Source organism: Jaculus jaculus, chromosome 3 (assembly GCF_020740685.1).
Source record: "Jaculus jaculus isolate mJacJac1 chromosome 3, mJacJac1.mat.Y.cur, whole genome shotgun sequence".
NCBI lineage: Eukaryota > Metazoa > Chordata > Mammalia > Rodentia > Dipodidae > Jaculus > Jaculus jaculus.
In genome coordinates, this window is record NC_059104.1 from 109423479 (window position 1) to 109445208 (window position 21730).

General features: G+C 43.5%; 3 protein-coding genes across 3 annotated transcripts in view; 1 reads left to right on the plus strand and 2 right to left on the minus strand.

The window, feature by feature from the left end:
* The window catches only part of Slc35f2 (solute carrier family 35 member F2), a 68033-nt gene that overhangs the window by 29418 nt on the left and 16885 nt on the right, over window positions 1–21730 (plus strand). The window contains exons 2-3 of the mRNA XM_045145468.1: window positions 12975–13150; window positions 18461–18588. Coding sequence (XP_045001403.1) covers window positions 12975–13150; window positions 18461–18588 — 304 coding nt within the window. The remainder of the gene's footprint in view (window positions 1–12974; window positions 13151–18460; window positions 18589–21730) is intronic.
* On the minus strand, window positions 2896–3340 carry LOC101599748 (60S ribosomal protein L22). The gene has a single exon (XM_004673135.3). The coding sequence runs from the start codon at window positions 3338–3340 to the stop codon at window positions 2954–2956; it is 387 nt and encodes a 128-aa protein (XP_004673192.1). The 3' UTR covers window positions 2896–2953.
* LOC105943690 (graves disease carrier protein) lies at window positions 19608–20387 on the minus strand. Its single transcript, XM_012947524.2, is given in 5 exon segments — window positions 19608–19929; window positions 19990–20122; window positions 20125–20223; window positions 20226–20253; window positions 20256–20387. Coding segments are annotated over 5 exon segments (714 nt in total).

A 21730-nucleotide genomic window follows, 5' to 3' on the forward strand; every position in this document is an offset into this window, starting at 1 on the left:
AACTTGACAATTTATGTGTGTTAAGTATGAGGACTTGACCTTAATCAATATTTCTCTTCAGGGTTTTTTTTTTTTTTTTTTTTTTTTTTAAATTTTGGATGCACTTAATGTCACTGTTCTCAGACTAGGGCATTTAAAATCTCTCTAAAGTCGCTATGCTTCCTAGAAATCTTTCAGCTTTAATACTAAATCCTGTTTTTAGCTGACAACCTGCAACCTAGCACCACTGATTTATTGAGACATAAAGTAAAGAAAACCTGTGATTTGAATTGAAGCAGTGCTTTTTTTTTAATCAGTCATTTGGAACTTTTTTGTTTTTGTTTTTTTTGAGATAGGGTCTCACTTTAGCCCAGACCTGGAATTCACTCTGTATTCTTAGGGTGGCCTCGAACTCACAGTGATCCTCCTACCTCTGCCTCCTGAGTGTTGGAATTAAAGGCATGTGCCACCATGCCTAGTTGGAACTTTAAAAAGAAAAACATTAAAAAGGAGAGAACAATTTAGTGTTCATATGTGGGGGCACACCTATGTGTATGGGTGCTCATTCACATGTGTGTGACATATGTGGAGGCCAGAGATTGGTGTCAGGTGTCCTCCTCAGTCACTCTCCACCTTTTTTTCCACTTTAGTTAAAAAAAAATATTTTTTATTTAATTATGGTATGTATATGTATGGAGAGAGAGAGAGAAAGAGAAAGAGAGAGAGAGAGACAGACAGACAGATATACATAGAGAGAATGGGCACATCAGGGCCTCCAGACAATGCAAATGAACTCCAGATGCATGTGTCACCTTGTGCATCTATCTTACATGGGTACTGGGGAATTGAACCTGGGTCCTTGTGCTTACCAGGCAATCACCTTAACCACTAAGCCTTCACTGCAATCCCCCGCCCCCCACCCTTACTTTTTGAGACATAGTCTGTCTTTGAGCCTAGAGCTCACTGAAGGCTAGATTAGCTAGGGACCCTCCTTTTTCCCCTCCCCAGAAACCACACCTATAAATTACATGGATGCTGAGAATCTGAAATCAGATTCAAACACTTTACTCACTGAGTTATCTCCCTAGTACCCCCGCACCAGAAGACTTTTAAATAAATAGGCCAATCCCCGCACTTATGAGGCAGAGGTAGGAGGATCACTGATCGTTCGAGGCCACCCTAAGACTACATAGTGAATTATATTTTATATAAAACATATATAAAATATATAATATACATATATAAATGATTTAAAAAATTATTTACTTATTTATTTACCTATTTTAAATAGAGAGAGAGAGAGAATGAAACAGATAGAGGGAAAGAGAATGGGCAAACCAGACACCACAGCAAACAAGTTCTAGACACATGCACCACTTTGTGCATTTGGCTCATGTGGGTACTGGTTAATCAAACCTATGTCCATAGGCTTTGAAAACAAGTGCCTTAACCACTAGGCAATCTCTCCAGCCCTGATTTTTAAATATATATCTAATTAAAGCACTTCTCATCTGACTTAAAGTCACAATGAAAAAATGCTAGAGAAACAAGCAGACATAGTGTGTCTCCTGTATATGTTAAGTAAAACTTGTGTTCCTGATAGGCATAAACCCAAGTGACAGCCTGTCCTCCTCTCCTGAATTTCACTGGGAATTGTCCACCCTTCTAGTCTGCGATGAAGTATCTCATTTGTTGGAACCTTCTCCAGGAAGTTTTGGTCCTTGACTGCAAACACAGCTTTTCCTCTTTCTGAGTTATCCTGTCTGGCTGACCCTCCTAGGAATGTGCCACAATGGCAGACACTTCCTAGGCACTTTCTGTGTGCCAGACACCATGCTGGTCAGGAAGCTACATGCATCTCTGCCCTTGGAGCTGGGAATTTTTAAGGAAGTCTGAAGAGCCAATAGCAGTGATAGCAGTGTGGGGTGCTATGATAGAGGGATGTGATTTGGGGGGAATGGGAACTATGTGTGTTTTAAAAATTCCAAATTCTGGGCTGGAGGGATGGCTTAGCGGTTAAGCGTTTGCCTGTGAAGCCTAAGGACCCCGGTTCAAGGCTCGATTCCCCAGGACCCATGTTAGCCAGATGCACAAGGGGGTGCATGTGTCTGGGGTTCATTTGCAGTGGCTGGAAGCCCTGGCACGCCCATTCTCTCTCTCTCTCTCTGCCTCCTTCTCTCTGTCTGTCACTCTCAAAATAAATAAATAAATAAAAATAAGCACACACACACACACACACACACACACGCACACACACACACAAAATTCCAAATTCTTTGTGCTTGGCACATATACCTAATATGCAACAAGAATTTACCAGGTGGAAGATATAGTTTCATTCATTGGAAGAGAAATGTATTTTGGAGTGGAAGAAGACTAAGTTTTGTTTTTAGGTTTTTCTGGAAAGAAGGAAGAAATATAATGCTTTGAAATCATTTGTTATTTTACTCCTTAAATTCTCAAAATCATAGGATATATGAAAACAATATGGTCATCACATAGTCTATTTTCTGCCTGCTTTCCCATCTCTGCCCGCAGCCGTGCATGGCTCTTGTTGTTGAGCTTTCTGGTGGCTTGGCTCCCACTGTGAGCTGAGGAAAACTGGGAAATTCTCCTTGTAGTCAGGACATATCCTGCCTTTTGAAGTTCACTTCAGTGGAGGTTGCTTGAAAAATCCTGACAGAATATAGTCCGTGGCCAGATACACGTTGCTCCTGGCAGCGTCCCTTAGCCAGGAACAGGTTTTGTTATGGTGCAGAGTTGTTAGCTGAGAATTCATTCCAACTAGGACCTGGTGGTGAAATACAGACATGGACGTGAGGCATCAAATTGTTCTGAGGCCCTTGGTGTCTTTCTCTATGAGGATGAGTGATATTCTCTTGTTCTTTATTTTTTTTGTTTTTATTTATTTACTTATTTTTTTTGTTCCTAAGTTTTATTCATGAATTCATACAAAATATTCCAGACCAGTGTTTTAATCCTCATCTTCCTCCTCTTCTTCATCCTGGTTAATCTGGAAGTAACGCAATTCGTAACTCTCTTTGCTGTTAGCAACTACGCGTAACCAATCACGTAGGTTATTCTTCTTCAGATATTTTTTGGTGAGATATTTCAAATACCTTTTGGAAAAAGGCACCTCGGATGTTATGGTGATCTTACTCTTGCTCCTCTCGATGGTTACAACCCCTCCACCAAGGTTCCCAGCCTTTCTGTTCACTTTGATTCTCTCTTGGAGGAACTGCTCGAAATTGGCAGCATCCATGGTTCCATCTTCTACAGGGTGGGTGCAGTCGAGGGTAAACTTCAGAACCTGCTTCTTTTTTGTGCCCCCCTTCACCACAAGCTTTTTCACAGGTGCCATGGCGGCAGCGGAGGCAGAAAGGGCTACTTATTTACTTATTCATGAGAGAGGGAGAGAGAGAGAGAGAGAGAGAGAGAGAGAGAGAGAGAGAGGGAGGGAGGGAGGGAGAGAAGGTGTGCCAGGGCCTCCAGCCACTGCAAACAAACTCCAGATACATGTGCTACTTTGTTTATCTGGCTTTCGTGGGCCCTGGAGAATCAAACCTTTGGCTTTGCAGGCAAGCACCTTAACTGCTAAGCCATCTCTCCAGCCCTCTTCTCCCGCCCCCCTCCCCCCCCCCAGGTACAGTCTTATTCTAGCCTAGAATGACCTGGAACTCACTCTGTAGTCCTAGGCTGGCCTCGAACGCACAGCTGTCCTCCTAACTTTGCCTCCCAAGGGCTACGATTAAAAGAGTGCACCACCACTCCAGGCTGATTTTCTCTTCTTTCTTCAACTTGTTTCCCTAGTCTCTCATTTTTTCTCCTCTTCCCTCTCTGTCTGGCTTTCTCCCTCTTCCATTAAAGATGAGGTCATTAGGATTTGGAGCCAAGAGAAGTGCAATTCTCTAATTTTAAATCTCCCTGCTCAATTTGTGAGTCTCCTTTTTTTTTTTTTTTATAGAAGACGGTTATACTTTATAGTTGGAGGGCAGCTTGCTTAATTGGGCTATTTCAGAATACAAATGAGAGCTTACTGGAGGAATTTTGTCAATTTGTGACCAGGGCTTAGGGCTTCCACACTTCTTATTCTCACTTCTTTCATTTTCCTCATGTCCATTGTGAGATGTAAACCCTGTTCTGCACTTGATTAGATTTTCTGTGCTTTGTACTTTGAACATCTGACTTCCTGGGATCACACAAGGGAGGAGGAGAGAGGTCAGGCTAGATTCCTTCCTGACAGCAAGTGGAGGGGCCATATACACAACTGGACACTCCCAATGGAGAGGTGAAGGAGGGTGGAGAGAGGCTTGTGAGGAAGAGAGCGAAGAGAAAGGTGGGAAGTTGGAAGCTATCAATTGAGGAGGCTCACATCACCCATTATCCTAAGACTATAGGAATGCTTATAGGAGTGACGGCGTACTTACGCTTAGGAGATCTGAGCATTTCCTCTGTTCTTGGGTGTGCACGTGTGAGTGGTTGAACCCAGGGCCTCATGCTTGCAGGTGAACATTCTACCACTGAGTTATATCACCAGCCCCTTTATCTTAAAATTTTGACTTTTTATTTTGAGACAGACTTGCTTAAGTTGTCTAGAGGTGATTTAAAGATATAGGAGGAACTATAAACGATATTCATTTTATATCAGGTACTTAGCATCCATGGATCTTGATATTTGCAGAAGTTCCTGGAACTGACCCCTGAGGATACCTTTGTTATGTGCTAAATATTTTATAAGAAATTAAACAAGTTAGAGGCTGGGTACATTGCTTAGTGGGTAAAGTGTGTGTCATGTTGGCATGAAGATGTGAATTTGGATCCCCAGTACACACATGAAAAAGCATGATGTGGGCTGGAGAGATATCTCAGTGGTTAAGGTGCTTGCTTGTAAAGCCTAAGGACCCAGGTTTGATTCCCCAGTACCCACATAAAGTGAGATGCACAAAGTGGTGCATGCATCTGGAATTTGTTTGCAGTGGCTGGAGGCACTGGCATTCTTATTCTTGCTGTCTTCTCTCTATCTCTTACACACACACACACACACACACACACACACACACACACACACATATATATATATATATATATATATATATATATATATACATTTAAAGCTAGATATCAGCTGGGAGGCAGAGATAGTATCACTGTGAATTCAAGGCCAGCCTGAGACTACAGAGTGAATTCTAGGCAGCCTGGGCTAGAGTGACCCTACGTTAAAAAAAAAATCTGGATGTCATTAAATTGCCTTCTAAATATTTATGCTTATTATACCCATAGATTATGCTACTCTCACCTTTGGTCAGAGAAGCTTCTTTTTGCAGTTGGCAGTGGCTAGTGGGAGGCTTAAAACTCATCAAAGTGCTGAGAGTGACTGTGGAACTCAGTGCTAAGTTAGACATCTTTATCAGACCTTCCAAGGCTTAGGGGACATTTGGAAGAAGGTAATAGGAGGGAACTATGATCAAAATGCATCATATATATTATGAAAATTATCAATAAAAAAGTTAAGGAAACTGAATGTGGTGGTGAGCCCTTGGAATCCAAGTCTTGGGGGGGGCAGAGACAGCAGGATTTCCTGGGCCTACTGGCTATCTGGTATAGTCAGTGAGCTCTGGGTTCAGTGAGACCTTGTCTTAAAAGCAAGTGGAGGGAGTCTGGGGAGATGGCTAAGTAGTTAAGGTGCTTGGATTCCTGCTAGCCTAGATTCAATTCCCCAGCATCCAAATTAGATGCAAAGTGGTTCACAAGTCCCACTGCTGTGGGAAGCAGAGCCAGATAGGCTGGCGCACACACCATGGCAAAATAAGAACAGGGGTTGGAGAAATGGTATAGTGTTTAAGCACTTGCTTGTGAAGCCTAAGGACCCTGGTTTGAGGCTCGATTCCCTAGAACCCACGTAAGCCAGATGCACAAGGTGGTGCATGCATCTGGAGTTTGTTTGCAGTGGCTGGAGATGGCCCTGGCGTGCCCATTCTCTCTCTCTCTCTCTATATCTGTCTGTCACTCTCAAATAAATAAATAAACAAAAAAGAAGCTAAATTCTTTTTTTAAATTTACTTACTTACTTATTTATTTATAAGCAGAGAAAGAGAGAATAGGCATGTACCAGGGCCTCTAGCCACAACAAACAAATCCCAGATGCATGCACCACCCTGTGCATTTAGCTTATGTGAGTACTGGAGAATTGAACCTGGGTCATTAGCCTTTTCAGGCAAGTGCCTTAACCACTGAGTCATCTCTCCAATCTCATTAACCATTTGAAGCTAAATTCTTTAAAGAAAATTAAAAAAAATAAGAACAGACCTGGATCAAAAAGAGGATGGAAGGAGAGGGTGAACGCCTCAGGTTGCTCAGGTCGTCTTTTGATCTACACACACACACACACAGGAACATTTGAGGTTGACACCTACTGTCAACCTCTGGTCTCCCCATGTACAGGCACCCACATACAAATGCACACACACACACACACACACATACACACACAGATCAAACAATTGAATAAACCATGAGAGAGCAGTATCAGATATGGCTGGAGAGGTGGTGGGTGACCCTGCTGGCTATTTTTTAAGTGGAGTTTTCATGGAAGGGCAAAGGGGAACCACTTAAGCTCTAGTCAGGAGACTGACTCCATTAGATCAGCATTGAGAAGGCTGACTCTTGCAGAGTGGAGACTGGCCTTGGGCATGAGAGCTGCAGGAGAGCAGTTGGAACAAATCTCTGGCATCTGAATCACAGAGTCTTGCAGGAAACATCTTGGCTTCCAGACTCTTCTTCCTTCCTAGCTCCTCCACCCCCTGGCCATGCCCTTCTTCTCTCCACTTCCTCTTTCTCCTCTAGCCCCTTGGGCTGGGAGTTTCTGCTTCATTTGTACTCACATTCCTTCTTCATTGCTACTTATCCCCAACTTTACCTCCACTTTATACTCATGGGGCCCACACTTCCTTTCCCAGCTTAGTCTTCTTGTTCCTTGCTGTCCACTGGGCATTTCTTGGCTGTGTAGAAAGCAAAGTTAAATAAGTGAAAAACATAGGTGTGTTCCTCCTTCCCTGCCTCTCTTTATTTTTCCTTTCTTCTAACCCTCCCTCCTTCCCTTCCTCTCCCCTTTCTTCCTTTCTGCCTTTTTCTTTCTTTGCACAAGTATGTGTATGTGGGTGTGTGTGTGCACTTGTGTCAGTGCCCATGTGGGTGTAAGCATGGGGAGGACAGAGGTCGATGCCAGGTGCCTCTTCTCACCAACCTCTGTTGCCCTTTTTTTTTTTGTTCTCAATTTTTATTAACATTTTCCATGATTATAAAAAGTATCCCATGGTAATACACCCCCCCCTTTCACCTTTGAAATTCCATTCTCCATCATATCCCCTCCTCATCTCAATCAGTCTCTTTTATTTTGATGTCATGGTCTTTTCCTCTTATGATGGTCTTGTGTAGGTAGTGTCAGGCATGGTGAGATCATGGATATCCAGGCCATTTGATGTCTAGAGGGAGCACTTTGTAAGGAATCCAACCCTTCCTTTGGCTCTTACATTCTTTCCACCACCTCTTCCGCATTAGACCCTGAGCCTTGGAAGGTGTGATCAAGATGTTACTCAGTACTCCAGTCACTTCTTTCCAGCACTATGATACTTTCTGAGTCATCCCAAAGTCACTGCCATCTGAAAAGAGATTTTCTACGCAAAGTGAGAGTAGCATTAATATAAGGCTATAAATATTAAGAGAAATGCTTACTGGGCAGTTTGATAAGCATAGTATATACATTCTTCCAGACATCAGCAGATGTTACACCTCTAGGGCTCATGACTACCCGTTATAATTTTTCAGTATTGGGATGTGTTTTCCCCCATGGAGCAGGCCTCCAGTCCAATTGGAGGGCAGTTGGTTTCCACCATGACAGACGTGCCACTATTGCACCTGTTGGCTCATTTTGGCTGGCCAGCCAATTATAAGGCTTGCAGTGTCCACTGTTGAATATCTTCACTGGTGTTATCTCTTTCTGCCATTGAACTACATGTAGAATGGCTTCTTCCAGCTGGTCTACATGGAGGAGGTTATCAGCTCAGTTCCAGCAGGATTTGTCAGTGGTCTTGCAGCCCAAGTATGTGAAGTCTTCAGCAATAGGGTCTTATCATCTATTCCTGGTGGGAAACCAAGGGCCTCGGCAATGGCCTATAATGTTTTGGGGTTATCAGGGACCTGTTTCCCTTTCTAAATGTGCCTCTCCTTGTCTTTACTCTCTATTTAAGCCTTCTGATCTAGTAATTTCTAGGTATTCCTTCTCTTTCTTTCTTATTTTTGTTGTTTTTCAAGATAGGTATTTCTTTAGATTCCTCTCTGCATCAACTTTTTTAATTTGGTTTTTATGTTCGAATAAATGAGGTTTGGTGGGGAAGTCAGAACAGGAGGATCCCTGGGACTTGCTGGCCAGCTAGCTCAGCTGAATTTGTGAGATCCAGGTTCAGTGAGATCCTGTGTCACAAAATAAGGTGAAGAGCACCAGAGGAAGACACCTGATGCCAGCTTCTGGTCTCCTTGCGCATATGTGCATGAGCATACATATGTACCCCACACAAACACATACACACATACCACCATGTACAAAGGGTGAGGTTTGGTGCGATGTGCCTGACATGTTTTGAGACCTGGGAATGCTCAGTCTCTGTCTTGCTAATGGCTTCACTCTGTAGATTTCAGTGGTTTCATGGCCAGTGAGAGAACATGCCTCACAACATTTCCTCTCAGGCATTTCCCATGGTTTGGGTTGACTTAGTCATCTTCAGCTGCTGTCATTTTCTCTCACATTCTGTCTTGTAGCCACATCCACACTACTTATAAATGCTGGAGAGCCACATGGTTTTAGGTCTCAGTGCCTTGGTATCTGGTATCACTTTTGGGAATGCCTTTCCTTACTGTGTCTGGTGAACTGTTGTCAGTTTAAAAACCAGCCACTTTGTCACCTTTCATGCAGCACTTTTATAACTGGCTTACCTTCATGTCAATTCCCACTGGACTTTAAGCCTCCAAGACAGTGTACCTATTCATTTATGAATCTTCATGCCTGTTGCATGGTAAGGGTTCCACAATGTATTTTGGGCTGCCTTACCCCGTGTGAGGGTTAATTTTTTTTTTTTTTTTTTTGAGGTAGGGTCCCACTCTAGCCCAGGCTGGCCTGGAATTCACTATGTAGTCTCAGGGTGGCCTTGAACTCACCGTGATCCTCCTACCTATGTCTCCGGAGTGCTGCGATTAAAGGTGTGCACCACCGTGCTCGGCTGAGGGCTAATCTTCATTGTGCTCTTGACTGGATAGAGTCACATAGGCTGGGCATGGTGGCACATGCCTTTAATCTCAATACTCAGGAGGCAGAGGTAGGAGGATCGCTGTGAGTTCGAGGCCAGCCTGAGACTACATAGTGAATTTCAGGTCAGCCTGGGTTAGAGAGAGACCCTACCTCAAAAAAAAGACCTTTTTTTGAGACTATATAGCATCACTTAGTAGACCTCTGTTTATGTCTATGATGTCATTTCCAAATAGGTTTAACTAAAGTGGGAAGGCTCATCCTGAATGTGGTGGCCTCATTCCATGGGCTAAACAAAAAAAAAAAAAAAAAAAAGTGAGCTGAACATCTGACTGTGGATGCAGTGTGACCAGCTGCCTCATGCTGTTGTGGCCATGTCTTCCTTGTCCTGACAGATGTATCCCCTGGCAGTGTAATCCAAAATATTCCCTCCCCTAGTTAAGTTGTTTCTTCTCTGATATTTTGTCACAACAACAGGAAAATTAATTCACTCAGAAAGCTTGACCTTTTTGTGTAACTTTGTACAAGGATTAGTTGACTTTATTTCAACATGAATGAAACAAATATTTCAGTGGAGAGAATACATTTTATATTCCTAGAACAGCTATTTTGTGTCTTCTCTTTTTGATATTTTCTACTTGATAACTCTGGATACAAAGTGCATGTTTCATCAAGGAAAGAATGATGCATAAACATAAAAAATAAAAAAGGAGGACTGGAGAGATTGCTCAGTGGTTAAGGTGTTTGCTCGTAAAAACCTAACAACCTGAGTTCAGTTCCCCAGTACTCACATAAAGCCAGATGCACAAAGTGGTGCATGTGTCTGGAGTTCATTTGTTGCAGTGGCTAGAGGCCAAAATGTGCCTATTCTCTCTTTCTTCTCTCTATCGCTCTCTGCTTGCAAGTAAATAAATTAAACAATTTTTTTAAATAAAAAAGGAATAGGTGACTGCATAAAATTCTGAAGCTAGAAGAAACACTAGAAGTTCCATATGAGAAAATAATTACACACTCAGGAGTTTAATAGAAGTTTGTGAATCTAACTAAATCAGGTACCACATCTTCTCTCTGGATCTTTCTTTAGCAGCTATAATGTGAGAGAGTTGGACAAGTCTCAAGCATCCTCCTATCTCTGCCAACCCAGCACTGGGATGACAGGTGTGTGCCACTATGTATGACAAATTACATGGGTGATGGGAATCCAAACTCGGGTCCTCATGCTTGCATGGCATGCACTTTATCCACTGAGCCATCTCCCTCGCCCTCCCCTCCTGCTTTCTTCTTCTACCAATATCTCATGTACCTCAGACTGGCCTTCAACCATGAGCTGAGAATGACTTTCAACTTCTTATCCTCCTGCCTCCTTCTCCCAAGTGCTATGATTACAAGTATGTACGACCATGCCTTATTTATGGAGTGCTGGGGATTGAATTTAGGGCTTTGTGTAGCCTAGGCAGGCACTCTACCCACTGGGTCACAGTCTCTAGCCAGTGTTTCTTATTGTATGTTTGTGGCTGATCTTTTTACATTGTATAGAAAGATTTATTTTTATTTATTTATTTATTAGAGACAGAGAGAGGGGGGGAGAGAGAGTGAGAATGGGCAAGCCAGGGCTGGTACCGACTGCAAACAAATTCCAGATGCATGTGCCTTCATGTGCATCTGGCTTACGTGGGACCTGGAGAATCGAGCCTGAAGCCTTAGGCTTCACAGACAAGCACGTTAAATGCCAAGCCACCTCTTCAGCCCCTTTTACATTTAAGTCTTAAAAAAACAAACAAACTTTATTTTATTTGTTTGAGAGAGAGGGAGAAAGGCAGCTAGAGAGAGAGAGAATGGGCATTACAGGGTCTTCAGCCACTGCAAACAAACTCCAGATGCGTGCGACACTTTGTGCATCTGGCTAATGTGTATACATCAGCCTTGTCCTCCACGTGTACACATCAGCCTCTGCCCTCCATATGTACACATCAGCCTCTGTCCTCCACATGTACACATCAGCCTCTGTCCTCCACATGTACACATCAGCCTCTGTCCTCCACATGTGCACCTCAGCCTCTGTCCTCCACATGTACACATCAGCCTCTGTCCTCCACATGTACACATCAGCCTCTGTCCTCCATATGTGCACATCAGCCTCTGTCTTCCACATGTACACATCAGCCTCTGTCCTCCACATGTACACATCAGCCTCTGTCCTCCACATGTACACATCAGCCTCTGTCCTCCACATGTACACATCACCCTCTGTCCTCCACATGTACACATCCTCTGTCCTCCACATGTACACATCAGCCTCTGTCCTTCATATGTACACATCAGCCTCTGTCCTCCACATGTACACACCAGCCTCTGCCCTCCACATGTACACATCCTCTGTCCTCCACATGTACACATCAGCCTCTGCCCTCCATATGTACACATCAGCCTCTGCTCTCCACATGTGCACATCAGCCTCTGTCCTCCACATGTACACATCCTCTGTCCTCCACATGTACACATCAGCCTCTGCCCTCCACATGTACACCTCAGCCTCTGCCCTCCACAAGTACACATCCTCTGCCCTCCACATGTACACATCCTCTGCCCTCCACATGTACACATCAGCCTCTGTCCTTCACATGTACACCTCAGCCACTGCCCTCCACATGTACACATCAGCCTCTGTCCTCCACATGTACACATCAGCCTCTGTCCTCCACATGTACACCTCCGCCTCTGTCCTCCACATGTACACATCAGCCTCTGTCCTCCACATGTGCTCATCAGCCTCTGTCATCCACATGTACACATCAGCCTCTGCCCTCCACATGTACACATCAGCCTCTGTCCTCCACATGTACACATCAGCCTCTGCCCTCCACATGTATACATCAGCCTCTGCCCTCCACATGTACACCTCAGCCTCTGTCCTCCACATGTACACATCAGCCTCTGTCCTCCACATGTGCACCTCAGCCTCTGTCCTCCACATGTACACCTCAGCCTCTGTCCTCGACATGTACACATCAGCCTCTGTCCTCCATATGTACACATCAGCCTCTGCCCTCCACATGTGCACCTCAGCCTCTGTCCTCCACATGTACACATCACCCTCTGTCCTCCACATGTACACATCCTCTGTCCTCCACATGTACACATCAGCCTCTGCCCTCCACATGTGCACCTCAGCCTCTGTCCTCCACATGTACACATCACCCTCTGTCCTCCACATGTACACATCCTCTGTCCTCCATATGTACACATCAGCCTCTGCCCTCCACATGTGCACCTCAGCCTCTGCCCTCCACATGTGCACCTCAGCCTCTGTCCTCCACATGTGCACCTCAGCCTCTGTCCTCCACATGTACACATCAGCCTCTGTCCTCCACGTGTACACATCAGCCTCTGTCCTCCACATGTACACATCAGCCTCTGTCCTCCACATGTGCACATCAGTCTCTGTCCTTCATATGTACATGCACATATGCATGTGTATCTATACACAATATGTCCCCACATGCATACATACACACATACATACACAAACAGGAAATGTAAAGGAGAATAAAATATAGTGTCTTAAATTCTGATAATTAAAGTTTGTGGCCATGAAATAAGCAGTAAAATTAAATCAAGGACCACTTGCAATAATTGTATTTCCTCTTGTGTTTAGCACAGGTCCTTGCTTGCTCTGACTTATTCTTTTGTTTCCTAGGAATATTCTGAAGACCATAGCTCTGGGCCAGATGCTGTCCTTGTGTATATGTGGGACAGCCATCACCAGCCAGTACTTGGCAGAGAAGTGCAAGGTGAACACCCCCATGCTTCAGAGCTTCATCAACTATTGCCTGCTGTTCCTGGTTTACACGGGGATGCTGGCTTTCCGCTCAGGTATGGCAGAGGTGGGAACTGCCTTTTCAACAGCAGTATCTTCATGACTTTTTTTGTTTTGTACACATTAAAAAATAAAACAGGGCTGGAGAGATGGCTTAGCGGTTAAGTGCTTGCCTGTGAAGCCTAAGGACCCCGGTTCAAGGCTCAGTTCCCCAGGTCCCACGTTAGCCAGATGCACAAGGGGGCGCACGCGTCTGGAGTTCGTTTGCAGAGGCTGGAAGCCCTGGCGCACCCATTCTCTCTCTCTCCCTCTATCTGTCTTTCTTTCTATGTCTGTCGCTCAAATAAAAAAAAAAACAACAACTGAAACTAAGGACAACTGGCGAAATAAGCAAGGGTGATGTTTTCCTGTGAACTGGATACCAGCACAAAGGGGAAGGAGATCAATGCAGAGAAAAATCAACTCCTACCAAATCAGAGAGCCAGAGCCTCAGAGGCCCCCAACACCTCAGCACTGAAGCAGACCAAAAATGAACCCAACATGGCTCAGGGAAATCTTGCAGAAGAGGGGGCGGAAAGAATGTCAGAGTTACATGTTGGGTCATGATTTTCAGAGACATTTATCATACTAATAACTGGGGGCTAACTCCACAATGCACGACCCATTTTCAATAATAAGGAGGGTCTAATGGGAGGGGGTAGATCACAGATGAGCCTAAATAATGGTACCAAACTGCCTGTATTTACTGAAAAGAAAACTAATAAATTAAATTAAAAAAAAAAAACAAGAAAAACCATATGGCAAATCAAAGAACAAGAAACTAACTCCTCTAAATCTCATGAGAGCTGTAACTAGAAGTTTCCATTTCACTCTCTAAAGTTGTGGATTAAAATAAAGTAAGCAGGGGCTGGGGAGATGGCTCAGCACTTAAAGGTACTTATTTGCATAGCTTCCCAGTCTCAGTTCAATTCTCTAGCCACCATGGAAAGCTGGTACAAGCATCTGGCATTTGTTTGTATGGCAAGAGACTTGCCTCCCAACATGGGTGTGTGGAAAAAAAAAAAAAAGCAGTACCATACTAGAGAAGAAGCTGTTCAATAAAAGTGAAATGCCATTACAAGTTAGGTTTTATATCTCCTTCCCTGCCCAGTTCTGAAAATTGAGACAACATTAAAAACCACTTGGAGCTGTACATGGTGGTGCACGCCTTTAATCCCAGCACTTGGGAGGCAGAGGTAGGAAGATCACTTTGAGTTTGAGGCCACCTTGAGACTACATAGTAAATACCAGGTTAGCCTGGGTTAGAGTAAGGCCCTACCTCAAAAAACAACAACAAAACCAAAACCGCAACTACTTGGAGAGGTAAGACTCACTTTCAAGGCCCTGTCATGCCTACTTTCTATCTCTCTCTCAAATAAGTAAATAAATAAATAAATAAAAATTTAAAAATTAAAGTAAGCAAACAAACAAGACTCCCTTATTCTCCAAAATATGTATTCTTTACTACATGAAGAAAGTTAAATGGAGCGAGGGCTGTCTGCAGGTCAGGCTTGTGTTTTGAGAGTAACAGACAGGTGGTAAGGAGTCATTATCTTTATTTGTGACTGTCCAAGTACTTTCTACTATGGCAGTTGCTTCCTCTCAAATGGAGAAAACTCGGTTCTGACCAGCACCTATGTCAGGCATCTGTATAGCTCCCAGTGGGAGCTGGGGACCAGACCCAGTCTCTGGACATCATCTTGATTGCTTCACTCATTCAAGCAACATAACCATTCATTGACACCTCACAATTCAGGGATATGTTACCATTATCTGCACCTTATAGATGAGGAAACAGAGGTGTGTCACCCTCAGATAACTCCAGTGTAAGTCCAGGTTGTACTGGTAGTAACTGATAGAACCGAACATCCCGCCTAGACAATTGCCTGATCTACAATGCACTGCCATTCTATCAGAGGCTGCTTGGTATGCAGCTCATAAAGTTTTCCCACAAGAGAATATCCTATTGTCAAATAAGATTGCATCCAGGATTTTGGAGAAAATGTGTTGCCTAATCTGATTAGGAGGGTGCCTACTATCTTTTTATTTTATTTAAAATTGTTAGTATGGTGCTAACAAATCCAATTTCTCCCTTCTCCTTTCTCTTTCCTTTCCTTTTCCTTTCTTCTCTCCCTTCCCTCCCCCCTCCCATACCACCATTGAGCTATAGCCCCAACCTCCTTTTTATAAATTTTATTTATTTATTTTTTTTTAAATTTTATTTATTTATTTGAGAGTGAGAGACACAGAGAGAAAGACAGATAGAGGGAGAGAGAGAGAATGGGCACGCCAGGGCTTCCAGCCTCTGTAAACGAACTCCAGACGCGTGCGCCCCCTTGTGCATCTGGCTAACGTGGGACCTGGGGAACCGAGCCTCGAACCGGGGTCCTTAGGCTTCACAGGCAAGCGCTTAACCGCTAAGCCATCTCTCCAGCCCATAAATTTTATTTTATAACAGATTATATACTTTTTTGTCCCCTTACCTTTGCTCTTATTTCCATGGGGACCATCCTCAGTAGAGTTATGGTATTCACTGTGGGGTCATGAAGGCCTCAGCCAGTCCTGTGGGAAAAGATGGGGGACATGCCTCAGGGTAGTCCTACCTACTCTGTATCTTTTTACAATCTTTCTGTTCCCTCTTCTACAATGTTCCCTGACCCATGGCAGGCCTGTTAGCCATCTGATTTAGTGTTGAGTTCTCTATAGCCTCTGGATTTCTGCTTTGATGGGTTTTAATTGACCATAGTGTCTGTCACCATCTCCCCTGGGCTGGTTGTCAGACTAGCAGTGAGAGTAGTACTTGTATTGCTGTTTCCTGTGCAATTTCTTCTGGTCCCCAGCAAATGTGGTAGAAGTGGCACTTCTCATGGTGTGCATTCAGCTATCTTTTCTTGTCATTTTGATGGATTTGAGAGACTTTTTGGTGTGCAAACCCACTCTTCTTCTCCAAAGAGTAGTGGCGGCTTCTTTCTAGAGTTTCCTGGCCATGGCATTCTGACTTGGTTACCAGTACCAGATATGAGTACTCGCCCTCTGAATGGGCCTCATGGCTAGTAAGAGACCAGTTGGTTACTTGTAGAGGCTGTGTAGAGCCAGGCAAGTGTATACTTCTTGTCTGGTTGATTTATTTTGTAGGTTGATTTTGCTTATTCACACTGTTGGTGACCACAACCCTCTTTTAATTTTTTTTTTTTTTAGTTTTTGTTTGTTTGTTTGTTTTTCAAGGTACAGTCTCACTCTGGCCCAGGCAAACCTGGAACTCAGTATGTAGTCTCAGGGTGACCTTGAACTCACGGCAGTCCACTACCTCTGCCTCCTGAATGCTGGGATTAAAGGCATGAGCCACCATGCCTGGCTTTAATTATTATTAAGACAGGATCTCACTCAGTTGCTCAAGCTGGCCCTGAACTTTCTATCCTCCTGCTTCAGCCTTCTGAGTAGCTGGGGTTACAGACCTGAACCATTGATCCTGGCCATTAACTTATTATTATCTTTTTGAAGAAAATGGGAGCTAGTTATGAGAGAGGGGAAAGCATCTTAAGGAGGGAGCATATTTGATAAGAGCTACAGGCTTGGGAGGAGAGCTGGGGATGGTTAGCAGCTTTGGATTCTTCTCTACTCTGGGAGCATTGTTCTTTGGGAAGTAACTGTGATTCATAAATACATCAGTGTGTTCCCCCTGAGCCCTAAGCCATGGCTGCTCTGTGCTTTCCTGTTGTATGTTGAGGAGGACATCTTTGAGTTTTTGGTTTGCTTATTATTTTTATTTTATTTTGTATGTTACTCTAAAGCCTTTCCACACACATGCCAACTCTCCATCTCTTGTGATACTAAATTTCAAAGTGTTAAATGCATTTTGGAGGAGGGATGAATCTGGAGGCCTAACCCAGGAACTTGTGCTGGTTAGGCAAGTGCTGTACTATTGAGCTGAATCCCAACCCCAACCCCATCCTAGTTAATTTTGAAGAAACATAATTTGGGGGAAGTAAAAACCATTTGTTGCATAGCGCCAATAAGCCTTTTACTTAGTTTATCATTGGCTTCATTTTTCACTTGAAAGCAAATCTCATTCCAAAGAATGACTGCATGCTGTGTTTTCTTTGAAGAAACCCATGCAAGGAGGTTAAATAGCTAATTAGTTTCATTTTCTAGAATAGCCTGTGACATTCACACTCATATTTGTTATTATATTTCTGTTCCAACAAGAAAGGGGGCTTTCCTACTTTTATCCTATCCACTTTCTATAGTTTCATTGTCTATTTGATCTGTGATGACACCTACCCTGAGTTTCATACCAGACACACCTGGATGACTGCTGAGATGGTGCAGGACTTTGGCTGCTGGGAAATTAGAACAGGCCACACTTGAAATACATAACTGTATGATTTATTTTTTTCATTGCTGTGACAAATGAACTTAAGGAAAGAAGGGTTATTTTGGCTCACTGAGCATAGAGTTCCTCATGGTAGGGAATACATGGTGACAAGAGCTTGAGGCTGCTGGTCACATTGCACCAGCGGTCATGAAGCAGAGAAATGGATACTGGTGCTCTGCTTGCATTGCAGTTACTTTCCATTGCTGCGATAAACACCCGACCAGACACAGCTTATGAGAAGAAAGGGTTTATTTCAGGCTTACAGAATCCAGGGGAAATGTCATCCTGGTGGAAGAAGCTGCCTCACCTCATACATACACAGCCGAGAGGCAGAACTAACACTAGCAAGCACCATGAGTTCAAGGCCATCCTGAGACTAAGTAGTGAATTCCAGGTCAGCCTTGAAAAAACTAAAAACAAACAAACAAGCAAAAAGCCTAAGGATGCCACAGCTTGTTTATTTCTTTTTATTCTTTTGGGGACTTTAGCCCAGGGAATGGTGCTACCCATATTTAGGATGGCTCTTTTTTAATTTATTAATTTTTAATCTTTTTAATTTTAGTTTTATTTATTTGAGAGAGAGAGAATGGGCATGCTAGGGATTTTGGCCATTGTAAACAAACTCCTGATGCTTGTGTCACCTTGTGCGTCTTGCTGACATGGTCCTGGAAACTGAACCTGGGTCCTTTGGCTTATCAAGCAAACATCTTAATGCTAAGCATTTTGTCCAGCCCTAGGATGGCTCTTGAGTGAACCTCAGTGAACCCAATGTAGAAACTCCTTCATAAACATGCCCAGAGGTTTGTTTTTTAGGTGATTCTAGATCTTGTCACGTTTACAGGCATTATTAAGCATTACAACATCAAACTTTTTATCTGACTCTGATCTCCAAATTAATATCCATTGTATCATAACTAATGTGTACTTTCTTAACCTGGTTTTCTTTCACTAGGCAGTGATAATCTATTAGAGATTTTGAGACAAAAATGGTGGAAGTACATCCTGCTGGGCTTAGCAGACGTGGAGGCTAACTACCTGATTGTCAGAGCATACCAGTACACAACTCTAACCAGCGTCCAGGTAAGAGGGAGCTCTTTGAACATTTTGAGACTTGTGCTTTCAGGAGGAGAACATGTACTTGTATGTGTTAACCTAATTTTATCAAGACCTCTTTCCTTGAAGAAAATCTAAACACAGGTGGACCATTTCTGTTTTCCAGTGCAGGATATGTTCTACTGAGCCATGTGAAAATGCATACAACCTAATCACTTCTTCAACTGCTAATGCTGTGGCAAATTAGAACAGCTCTAACAAAATAAGCATAAATATTTAGCTGGCACTTGCTGTTGTGCTGCTGACAGGAGTTTTGGTGGACGTGCTGCTCACACATGAAGGTGGAGGGGGTTGTTGCACTACAAAGGTAGAAGTTTGCAAGCAAGCCACCTGAAGGAGCCTATTGGTTGTAATGGAGATGGGGGTGACTTCTGTTCATATTTATTAGGTTTGTTCCTGCTGGGCTAAGAGGAAAGATGTTCCTTCATAGCAGAGGAAGACCAGCTTCAGCTGTCTAATGGTAACAAAGGACAGAATGTGTCATAACCCTGACTCACTGCTAACAGGAAAATGTTTTATAAATGGAGGTGGAAGGCGATATACTCCAATGCTAGGTTTAGACTTGGCCTTTTGTGTGTGAGTATGGGGTCATGCATGCTATGGCACACACGTGGAGGTCACAGGATAGCTTTGGATGCCAGTCTTCACCTTCTGCCTTGTTTGAAACAGGGTCTCTTGTTCATCATTGTGAATGCCAGCAGAGCATCTGGGAAATCCTCCTTTCTGCCTCTCATCTGTAGGCATGCTGGGGTTACAGAAGCCTGCTGTAGTGGCTGGCTTCTGTGTGGGACCTAGGGATCTGAATTCAGATTTTCATGCTTGTGTGGTAAGAACTTTATCCACTGAGCCATTTCTACAGCCCATGACCTTGAATTCTAATTCTCCTGTCTTTGCTTCCCAAGTTCTGTGATTATAGGTGTGCACCACACCTGATGAAGCAGGGCTGGGGCTTGACTCTAGGGCTTTCTGTATGCTAGGAAAGCACTCTAAATTGAGACCCAAGACATTTTCAAAACTAAGACATTAGGATTGTCTGATGAAGGTCTGCCAAGAAGGGTAGGAGCATGGGAAAGCCCAACATTCTTTAAGATACAGAAAGTAAAAATTGAGACATCTGCTTATGAAGCCATTCCTAAGATAGTGGGCATCAAACCCCTGTAAAATCCAAGGAAACCACCTTCCTTCGCATAAATTGTTTTAAAAGCATGAATAATTCCTGTATAGGTATGTTCCCCTCTCACCTGAAATGCTAGGCGCACTTGAACCATGTCAAGAGGGTAAGTACAGATAACTGTCATCATGCCATAGCTTTGAAGCCAGCCTGGGCTACATAGTCAGTTGAGGCCAGCCTAGGCCATGGAGCGACACTCTGCCATGGATCCAGCCGTTAGTCTGTGCACATGACCAGAAACTCCCAGCTTTGTAGTAATGAATGTTTTGTAATGCTCAAATGTCATGAACCAGATTGCCCCATAGGGAAAGAGTCAAATCATCATCCACAGTTGCCTTTATATAATCCCAGGTACCCTTCCTTCTGAGGAACAGCTTGCAATGTAGAAAACACTCCTAAGTGTTTGTAATGGTGATTGTGTGCTTGTAAAAAACCTTCACTAGACCCAAGGGAGCAACTGTGTTGTTTTGGCACAGCAACCAGCAATACCTCCATCCAGAAAATAGTGCAGCCAGTAGAAGTTGCAGGGAGGTGGACCCTCTGCTATCTGCTGACAACACCATGGGCTCGGCTGGCGCACCCTGATGAGGGCCATGTCCAAGCTGGGCTGCCTGACTTATGGAGCGAGAATTGGGCAGGACCATGGCTGGGACGGGTGGAGACAGGGACCCAGCGTATCTCAGTTGAGGCTTTGGACTTCATGAACAGTGCTGGGGCTGTAACGACTGTGGGGACTTTAAAAGTTGGACTGAATGCATTTGCCTCATGTTGTGAGCCCGTGGGAATGAGGGACAAAATGTAGTAGTTTTAATGAAATGTCCCCCAGATGCTCATGTGTTTTAAATACTTGTCCAGCTGGTGACCTTGTTGGAGGAGATATGCCATCAGGGGGGAGTGGACTGTGAAGTTTATTACTCCAGCTTAAGTTTATTATTCCAGTCTAATGGATGTTCACTAGCTCACTCAGATTACTTCCTTTCTCTGCTGCTGTAACAAGATGTGATGCCCAGCTCTCTGCTATGCTATGCTTTCCCCACCATGATGAAGCTTCCCCTTGAGATTGTAAACTGAATTAAACCTTTTCCTCCTGTGTGCTGCTTTTGGTTGGGTGTTTTGTCCTAGCTACAAGAAGGTAATTGCAACACTTGGATTAACTGGGCTTTTGAACCTTCTTCTTAAGGATTTCCTTAAATATCCTGTAATTACATACATGTGGCAGCTTATGTGAAGTTCACAACATTGCCATTGACACCCCACGACCCAATCAATGTTCTACTCCTGTCTCTTTCCCCTTTGCCTGTTTCCTACCTTCTCTCTCATGCTGCACTAATATTTAGGATGCAATCACCTTTTAAAGAAATATTTTATTTATTTATTTGAGAGAGAGAGAGAGAGAGAGTGAATGAGAGAAAGAGGCAGAAAGGGGGGAGATGGGCATGCCAGGACCTTTAGCCACTGCAAGTGAATTCCAGACATATGCACACTGGAAAATCAAACTTGGGTTCTTAGGCTTTGCAGGCAAATGCCTGAACCACTGAACCATCTCTCCAGCCCATAAAATGCAGTCCATTTTTAAGTGATCCTCCCTTGTTCTCTAAGACCTAATTCGATTTCATTTTCTCCTCTAAGTCAGTTTTATATTCATATACCTTCTACCAGGGTCTTATGTAGTACCCTGTTTCCTGTGACAATATAATACTTTTTAAATATTAAAATAAATGATACTTGTAACTGAAAGCATTAAAGAATATGTCCATCACCAAGCAAAAATTTTTAAAACTTTTTATTGAAAACTTCCAGTAGTATAGACAATATAACATGGTCATAAGCCCTTCCCACCACCCTCGTTTTTCCTCTGCAGCATCCTCCTCTACTGGGTCTTTTCTTTTTTTCCAACTAGTATCACCTGTCTTTTGAGGTCATTATTTTTCCCCTCCT

Excerpts from the sequence above, each read along its gene's own strand:
- LOC101599748 (XM_004673135.3), bottom strand. The coding sequence starts at position 3,340 with ATGGCACCTGTGAAAAAGCTTGTGGTGAAGGGGGGCACAAAAAAGAAG.